The sequence below is a fragment of the Solanum dulcamara genome, chromosome 4 (assembly GCF_947179165.1).
Source record: "Solanum dulcamara chromosome 4, daSolDulc1.2, whole genome shotgun sequence".
Classification (NCBI taxonomy): Eukaryota; Viridiplantae; Streptophyta; class Magnoliopsida; order Solanales; family Solanaceae; genus Solanum; species Solanum dulcamara.
In genome coordinates this window covers 2,821,182-2,830,752 of record NC_077240.1, presented here as the reverse complement: position 1 = coordinate 2,830,752, position 9,571 = coordinate 2,821,182, and the positions used below count along the sequence as shown (strand labels likewise).

General features: G+C 34.3%; 2 protein-coding genes across 2 annotated transcripts; one reads left to right on the top strand and one right to left on the bottom strand.

Annotated features, from left to right (window-relative positions):
- The first annotated feature begins 1,102 nt into the window (after positions 1–1,102).
- LOC129885485 (cold-regulated 413 plasma membrane protein 2-like) lies at positions 1,103–2,560 on the top strand. The gene is made up of 4 exons (XM_055959773.1): positions 1,103–1,381; positions 1,676–1,783; positions 1,928–1,998; positions 2,156–2,560. The coding sequence occupies exons 1-4, from the start codon at positions 1,200–1,202 to the stop codon at positions 2,407–2,409; spliced, it is 615 nt and encodes a 204-aa protein (XP_055815748.1). The 5' UTR covers positions 1,103–1,199; the 3' UTR covers positions 2,410–2,560.
- A 209-nt stretch (positions 2,561–2,769) lies between these two features.
- LOC129885484 (probable CoA ligase CCL6) lies at positions 2,770–8,157 on the bottom strand. The gene is made up of 19 exons (XM_055959772.1): positions 7,833–8,157; positions 7,288–7,351; positions 7,099–7,188; positions 6,923–6,979; positions 6,717–6,765; positions 6,536–6,612; positions 6,349–6,388; positions 6,175–6,269; positions 5,906–6,070; positions 5,533–5,643; positions 5,331–5,418; positions 5,126–5,192; positions 4,967–5,042; positions 4,770–4,887; positions 4,442–4,687; positions 4,159–4,298; positions 3,568–3,750; positions 3,360–3,479; positions 2,770–3,040 (listed from the first exon to the last, which is right to left on the bottom strand). Exons 1-19 carry the CDS (start codon positions 7,976–7,978, stop codon positions 2,993–2,995), a joined length of 1,980 nt encoding a protein of 659 aa, XP_055815747.1. The 5' UTR covers positions 7,979–8,157; the 3' UTR covers positions 2,770–2,992.
- Between the last annotated feature and the right edge of the window lie 1,414 nt (positions 8,158–9,571).

Below are 9,571 nucleotides of genomic sequence, written 5' to 3'. Positions count from 1 at the left end.
GTACTAATTAATGATGAATTTAGTGTATGTAATAATGATGTACCTTTGTTATGCATGCCCCATAAATTAGACAATTGATTCCTTTTGCTTGGATATGTTACTCAAACATTTAATTTAGTTTGCAGTTTTCTCTGTGTATTTTTTCCCCAACAATCTTCTCTGTGTATGAAAAAAAATCCGTTACGTAAAATTCCAGCTTGAACCTCTAGTTGTACCAATTTACTGCAGATAATGCCGCTTGAACCTCTTATTCATAAAAGAGGCGGAATCAAAATTTTTAATTTATAAATTTTGAATTATAATTTATTTTATTTAGTACATTTTGAATAATATATTATGTTAAGTTGTATCGTTGTTATATATTTAACGGCAACGTAAAATGACTAAACATACATTTCACTTAATTTAAAATTAAATATTCTTCGTCATATATCACAAGAATTAAAATAAAAACAAACCTATAATTTAGGGACCAAAAATGCTATTTATCTCTAAATTTCTTGTAAACCTTGTATCTATTCGCCCAAAAAAATGGATTAACAATAAAGTCATAAATGTAGGAAGTAGCATTTAAATCCTCGGAATTAAACAAATAATAAAATCGATGTGACAAGGCAGGTGAATTAGCCTAACTTAATTCAATGAAAGGGGTATTTGAAGAGCTGGCCAAACCTAAAATTAAACTACATATCCAAAATATCTGCATTTTACCTTCCAAAAAAGTAAATAATATCAAACGAGTCATCATTACATACAGATAAGTACCTTTATATACTATCGCCTTTGTTCATGACATGATATAATTTTAAAAAATTGATCGTCAATTTAAAATTTTAAAAATAAATTTTATGCATTTAAATATATAAAAAATATTATATATCACAATAATTAATAATTCAAAATCTTTATAAGACATATAAAAAGATTAGTATTAAAAGAAACTACATTTAACTCTTAAAATTTTTAAAATATCTTGAAATAGTATTAATTCAGCAAGATATTAAAGTCACAACAACTGGCAAAGTTATTGATAATTGGGACCCAATGTGCATAAACCGACAAAACTATCACACTAGTCGACCTTGCTCTAATGTTCCATTATTCTAATAGTGATCAGATATTTTAAATACAGTATAGCTTTATTGTGTCAATAATAAATTTGTATGTTGAACAAGTTTTGAGTAGAATTTGTAGAGAAGATGGAGATGAAGAAGAGTTATTTGGCAATGAAGACAGAATCAGCAGTTGCAAGTAATTTGATTGATTCAGATTTGAAGGAAATTGGGATTGCTGCTAAGAAGTTAGCTAATCATGCCATCATGCTTGGTGGACTTGGTTTTGGCACTTCTTTTCTCAAATGGATTGCTTCTTTTGCTGCTATGTATGTGATATCCCCTTTCTCTCCCCCTTCTAAATTCTATACAGTGATTCTGAGCTAGCTGAGTTAGTAAGCGTTCTGTTCATTTTTTTCTTAACATGATTCATATTGTTAGTGTTAATATCCTAGTGTTGTTTCTGACATTATGTTGTTCACGCTTCATTGCCTCAATATATGGGATGTTTGATTGTCCTGCTTTGATTTAGGGATCGGTTAATTTTTGAGGTTGAGTTAGCTAAGATCCATTTTCTTTACGATTATCGGTCCTCTTATTTGTTGCTCACTTCTAATTTACAGTTACTTGTTGATCTTGGATCGAACAAACTGGAGGAGCAACATGCTCACAGCCCTCCTAATTCCTTACATTTTCTTGAGTTTCCCTTCATTTCTGTTTGGTTTGTTCAGGTACTTATATGTTTCTTTAATTTATTTCCCTCCTAATTCCTTACATTTTCTACTTCTTTTCTTTGAGCAAGTTTTGTATACATAATTTTATCTCTTTGCCTTTGTAACACTTGGTATATATGTATGCTGTTGCTAAATCTGCAGGGGAGATTTCGGAAAATGGCTATCTTTGGTTGCTATTATAATACGCCTCTTTTTCCCCAAACACTTTCCAGGTTCAATCTAATCTATATATATATACACACACCTTATAGTCGATTTGATTTGTAAGTAGGAGATGCTATACGTATAAATGAATATTAGAGTTTCCTTACTTATAGAAAGGCGTAGGCCACGGGGAACCATCCTTAATTTTGACACTTGTGAGTGCAGATTGGCTTGAAGCACCAGCAGCATTGGTCCTTCTGATGGTAGTAGCTCCAAGTTTTATTGCTGACAGAGTAAGGGACGGTTGGATCGGTATGTTGATTTGCCTTGTAATTGCGTGCTATCTGTTGCAAGAACATATTAGAGCATCTGGTGGATTCAGAAACTCTTTCACTAAAGCTAATGGCATTTCAAACACTATTGGAATCATCCTTCTTTTGGTATATCCAGTCTGGGGATTGATTCTCCACGTTCTATAAACACAAAAATTCGATAATATTGCAATTTGTTTGGAAGATCTGAGTGTGGTTGTTTTCTTCGATGTTTGAGTTTTTCTAGATTTGTGTGGTATTGTTCTGTGCCCAAAATTCCTTATCTTATCTATCAATGAATCCGTACTTTTTCGTTTTACCTTTCTATTTATGGATCTGTTTTGTTTTTTTTCTCATGAAGTTTCCTTCTTCAAGTGAACTTGTTTCAAGTTTTTCCATTAGAGTGAGCAGTTTCAAACAATATAAGAATAACAAAACTTAATCAAAAGGGCAGTACTGTACTAAGATCTCTTGCATGATGAGAAAGACGGGACATAATGGCACATTCAGATTTTAGAAACTCTGGACTTAAATTCAAGATACTTAATATTCATTACTTGTTATTTTGATGAAGTTCATATATACATAAATTAAAGGAAAGGATTGGGACAGTACATATATATCTGGTCTTTCTGATGTATCAAGTTCTTAATGTAGATTATACGTAATGAGCACTCGATATTAGCATTGAACTTTCAAAAGAATCAATAGAAGCTTGCAAATTGATTAGCACTTGCAATTTGTATGGCTTCTATGCAGTTTTTGCCTTTGCTTCTTTGTATAGTTGATCGACAATATCCTGCAAACATTAACATATAACACTTATCAAGTGCTTGATACAAATCGCCGCAGCTGAATCTAGTTGTTAAGTTCACATATAGACATTGATAACTTCACTCACAAAACCATTTTTTGACGTTGAACTTTATCTACCTTAACAATAAAGCCACTAAACATTAGTTACTGTAACGATAAAACATACCATACCCATTAAGGTGACTTTACTATTATAGTTAGTAAAGTTTTGTGATTTCACTGTTAGAACAGTAACATAATTGATTTTATCTGAATAAGCAGCGAGATAGATAAGGTGACAGTCGTTTTGAGAAATTGTATACCTTGTAATAGTTGAGCAGCTGTGGCCTTTTGAGTTTGAATGTAGGGGTAACTAATTCTCTCTCAAGGTCAAAAGGATTTGTCTCCAAATGAACTGCACGTAACATTTCAAATCCTCGAAGCTGTGGAAGTACTTTTTAGATCAGAGAAAGAAACGGAAAGAAAGTAGAGAGTGAAAAAAGAGAATTTGATATTTGAAACATTACATACTTGGTGTTTCTTAGCAGTGCTGTTGAGTTCATCCAATATGTACTTCCTTGCCTTTGTGTTATTGCATAGAGATGAAAAATCTCCGGTTTCTTGATTGCTCGAGGCCCAATCTTCAAGTGCCTTTCTTTCTGGAACTACCACAGCCACTAGGAAGGATTCAAAACTGTTTCCATATATCCACAGCTGTGGACCAGATGATGAGTTAGAAGCAAATCTCAAAAACTGATAGTATGATTTAAAAACACACATAATCCATGTCGAAAACACCTAATTAGCATTAAGGAAACAGGGTAAACAGGGCAGATAGACCACCCCAAAGTTCAAATGTTTTGGCTGTTCACACTTAAAGACTGATTTTGAAGTGAGCTTAAATGGAGCGACTTGGTCAGTGAGAATTTATATAGTCACCCCAGCTAGCTTAGGATTGAAGTGGATGTCCCCAACTCGAGAATTGTAAATTGTCCGTGGACACATCCACTTCTTTTTCCTCATAAAACTTATGTCCCCTTTTGGAATCTGGGAAACCATTTTGCAATCCTCTATGCTATAATCTGATAAATTAAGAAATAAAAAGGAAACATTTTGGCTTACTGATATAACCAGAGGGCATCTGGAGTATATGCCTTCAATGTTTTCTACAGCCACATACTCCCCTTGGGACAGCTTGAATATATTCTTTTTCCGGTCAATGATTTTCATTGCTCCATCTGGCTGCCACTCACCAATGTCACCTGAAATTTTTTCTCTTGCTCAGAGTTATTACAGCTCAAGTTCAATGATATGAACTATCAGATCATTGATGATTGTATTGCAACGTCATTCATATAGCAGAAAGAAGTTACTCACTGGTGGTAATTGTTGAGTGTTTTTTTACCTGTATGAAACCATCCATCCACAAGTACAGATTTTGTAAGATCTTCTCGTTTATGGTACCCCGAAAACAAGGTTTTTCCCCTCAGACAAATTTCGCCACGAGGCATGCTTGCAAGAGCATCATATCCCATTTCTGGCACTGACTCAAGTCTTACCTCAATTGTAGTCATTGGAACACCAACAGTTCCTGTCATGGAGTATACATTGGCTATGGATGTGAGACATCCTCCACAACTTTCAGTAAGACCTAACAATGAAGAGTACCGTGTCAAAATAAGGTGATAAAGAAGTAACAATAGTGAAGAAGAAAACACCACGACTTTCAATACCATATCCTTGTGATAAAGAACAGCAACATGTCACCCTGAGAAATTCTTCGACGTGCTTGGGCAAAGGAGCAGCTCCAGAAAGCATCAGACGAACTCGTCCACCAAATGCTAGTTTAATCTGGAAAGAAAAGGATATGCAAATAAGGTTAACCAAATTACATATGGACCATGTAAATGCTGGGGATCAGATAACTAGCCTTGTCAAAAACAAGCCTGTCAAAGCGCGGGGCTGCTTCATCTTGTCTGAGTCCCTTCTCCATATTCCTTAATTTGCTGTAAAATATATGATGGAAATGAAGAGAACCAAATGCACATGATGCTGATCTAAAGTACGAAAAGGTTATAAGAGGACGTACTAGTTGTATGCGTACTGGAAAAGCAGCTTCTTTAATGTACCTCCAGCTTCAATTTTATCCATCACCCCTTAATTGCCCACATCGGAAAAAAAACAAAATTAATTGAAAAGAAACAGGAAGCAGCATGAGACAATACTTCAAGGGAAAACTTATAGATGTCAAATATGAAGCCTGAACTTTGTTTACTGAATAGTATATTAGAAACCTGTGTATATTCGGTCATAAACTCGTGGAACTCCACAGAATATAGTTGGCTTCAATACCATAAGATCCTCTATCAAGTATCTAATGTCCTGTTATTCAGATGCAAATTTATATATTTGAATCAATTGGCTTTGAAGACACAGAGTTTATAGTAAAACAAAAGCTATAAGTAATTCTCTGCAAAAAGAATATATGCATCTTACGCCTTGCCAAAATCCTATTGAAGCACCCCTGTATATGCAATATGTCTCAATTATTTGATCAAATATATGAGCCAGTGGAAGGAACGAAAAGTACACGTCCTCCCCCGTTCCCTGAAATTGACAAAAATTGATAAGAGTGAGATCACACTTAGCTCTTATTGCACTAATGAGAATAAGATAGAAAACATATAACCAACAGTAGATTTTCTTGTCTGATTTAGCCAAACAGGATATCCTGGTAGCCTAATGATCACTACATGATGTCTTAAGTTCAAGCTTGATCGAATTAATTGCTCGTGATGCATCAGGAATAGAGACTAACCACAAAAATTGATGATAGAGGTTGAATTGCTAATTATAACTCAAAAATTACCGCTTTGTCTGTTTCAACGAGAAGTTGATCCATCGACAGAACTTCTCCCATGAAAGCACCATTAGTCAGAATGACACCCTTTGGTTCTCCAGTAGTTCCGCTAGTGTACATAATTGAGCAAATATCATTCTTCCTTTTCTCAGGAAGCTCATGATCCAAACTTCCCTACACAGAGGGTGACACAACGCTTAAGTGAAGGGAGCAATAACTAGTTATCGGAATGCAGATCACTGTATATGACATTTGCATCATTAACATATTGCCTTTACCATTTGAACAAACTCTTCCCATGAGAAGCAAACCACTCCTTGTTCCTCAGCTTCACTTTTCTGCATGCTGGAAATGTTTCCAAAGCTGACGATAGCTAAAGAAAAGATATTCAAGTTACTCTTACTGAACTTGCAATTACCAGCTTATTATGGAAAATCAATACTTTTACCTACTTTTTAGGTAAGAATTGCACTTAGACAAGCATGATAAGATCTGCAAAAGAATTCAATGATTAGGTAATTTAGTGTATATCACCTAAAGCTAATTGTCTGCAAAATTTGGGTGATATATTTATCAGATGTATTAATGCATTAGATAATTCATAGGAAGAACATTGAGGATAAGGAAAAGAGAATATACAGCCGGGATCTTGCTTTCTTGAGCAAAAGCTATTGAAACTTCAGCATGGTTTATGATAAATTCAACTGCATTTGCACCTGCAATTCAGGCAAATTCACAGAACAAATCCACAATTATAACTTCTCCTTGTTTCAAAAGCAAGAAGATACGAGGACAGAAAGATAAAAGAGCTAGAAGATACCAAGAGAATCATAGAGTGGTACATATGAAATTGCTTGGCTGTTACAAGCCTGTGATCAAAATCAACAAACAAAATTATTGCTCCAATATAACAATAAACTGAAGGTAAAACAAGTTTTTGCTATTATCCTTCTTAATAGGGATGCAACTTGAATATATTTCTTCATGTTCGTGAGCAAATACATAATTTAGACAGCAAGTGCATACCTCCATTGCCATTATCCACTCAGGACAATTCACACCATATATGCCACACCGGTCTCCCTAAGTAAACAGAAGCATATTTAAGAGTTTTAGATGCAGTTTAGCCTAAATGTGTGGATTATCCTCATAACTCATAGTGTATTTTTGAGTTTAATATGATAACAAGGGTTAAAACTCACTGGATTAACACCACAGCTTCGAATGGCTGAACCAATCTTAACTGTGGTTTCATAAACCTCCTCATATGTCAGCCAATTGTAGGGACCTGCCTGTAAACATTTTGCATTTTATGTTGAATTTATAATAAGCTTTTAAAGATCACTTACACTTAGACTCCTCTCAACAATTGAACGCTGCAGAAAATGTACCTTTTTGTCGACAACCTGACGGCAGCCCAACATTTGATTTTTGGGATTTTTCTTAACTGATTCACTGCAAGCATAAAAAAATAATCTTTTTCAATGTGCATAAAATGAGGAAACTAGTAAGAAAATGGATATCGAACCAAAATAATCAAGACAACTGGAGCATGAATAGTATAACACAGGGAACCAACATTGGAAAACACAATAACAAAAACAGGTCTTGCTCTAATCCTACGTTAAAAAAATGGACATTGAGTCTAGCTGAATCCCCAAAAGCTAAGATCATGAGGTATGGATTGTCCAGTACCATATAAGAAAACAACTTCCGTCGCTCTACCATTATGGGCCTCTGTAGCACAAATATTGAAAGAATCATGCCAATCAATGAATGAATATTCAATTCCCAAAGATAGATCATGAGGTGTGGATTGTCAAAAACCTTATAAGAAAGACAAAATAGTACTCCCTAGGCTAGTGCGATGCACTATAACACAAACATTGAAACACTCACGTCAATCAATTAAATAAGCTTCAATAGTTTTAATTACCTAAAGAAATCCCAAGGTGACTCAAAATGAGTAGGCATTTCCATGAGACCATCTTTAGCATAAATGTTCCTATAAACTGGCCCTGCTGACGGCTTTCCGTCAGCAGCTGGCCGGCTTTCTTCAACTTTGACTGAGTAATTTGACATTCTTCTCTGAGATATATAAAAACCACAATTGAGAATTGAAAAGCTAATATCTATAAAATCTCAGTAAAGTAATGTTATTTATATAAATATATGTGAATGGATCAAATTTAGCTAAAACTTAAGTCCAAAAAAGTGATGAGAAAATAGAACTGAGTTGAGGAAAAAGTTGTTAGTTGAGCAGATGCAAATGCAGCAAAATTCATGACACACCAGCTAACCAATTATGGAGGCCTTTATTGGTTTCATTAACTGGTACCTACTTTTGCTGGTGTCAATTATTCTCGGGGAACTTGACAATCTTTTTTATTATTTACCTGAGCTTTAACAGATAGAATTACTTGATACCTGTTTAGACGGATTTATCTAATGCATCTCTTGATGAAATAACTGCTCCGGATGCTACAATTACAAAAAGATTTATCTATTTACACATGCATAAATACAAGTAATAGGGTCAGTTTAGGATGTGGACTTTGCAGATGAGAAAGGACATTTGTATTAAATGTGCTGCGAAGAAAGTAGTTGAAGATGGATAACAATGTATTGACGTTAAATTTAAAGCTATTTCCTCAATTTGATGAAGTAATTAAGTTTGTTCATTTAATTACAGGGCAAAACATAGGAGTTTTAGGTAATAATCAGTACATAATTAAACAGACCAGAAGTAAGAAGTTTCGTGCCAAAAGGAAAATACTTAAAAGGGAAATGCGTACAACGGTACAAGCGTTAACTATTTGGAATTTTGGATGTTTTGAAACTATTTGGATGTTTTGATGGGATTTTTTCCTTCTTTATTTTTTGGTGGTTACTCTGTTTGCCTGGGAGACCATAGTAGCTCATTTATTAGCTGCCGAAAATTCGATTTTCCACTTGATAATTATCATATGATTATATTAAACAATCAAACTATACCTCCCTTTTTTAGATGAGTTGATGACAATTATATTTCATTACACGATTTTAAGGTTGAATATATGGAAAAGGGCCAAAACTATTCTTTTATTATACGAAATAGAGCACATATACTCTTAAATTACAATATGGCTCAAAAATACCATTTCCGTCGTATTATTGACTCACTTTTATCCCTCCGTTTGACGGAACGAAATATAGCATCCCATGTGTATTAATTTACACCACATAAGATCTTCACATAAGTACCCCACCCACCCCACCCATTAAAACACCCTCATTTTCGGAATTTTATTCTTTGTGCTTTTCTCCTTTCAATCCTCTATCCCTTGACTTTGTTGATTAATATTGAGCTTTGAAGGGCATGCTTCTTTTAATTGTGGGGAAGCTTTAAAATGGAGAAAGGGACGAAAATTAGGATGTTTAATGGGTGGGTTGGATTTGGGTATTTTAATAGGTGAGTTTGGATTTTTAATTGATGGATGGGATGGGTGCTTATGTAACATAAGTTAATAAACATGAAATGTCACATTTCATGTCATCAAACCAAAGAATAGAAGTGAACCAATAATATGATGAGTAAAGTATTTTTAAATCAGAATATATATGCTATATCTCAAATAATTTCACCATACGCGCAACCCTTTGTCGTCAAATTTGCCTATATAAATCAAACTAGTT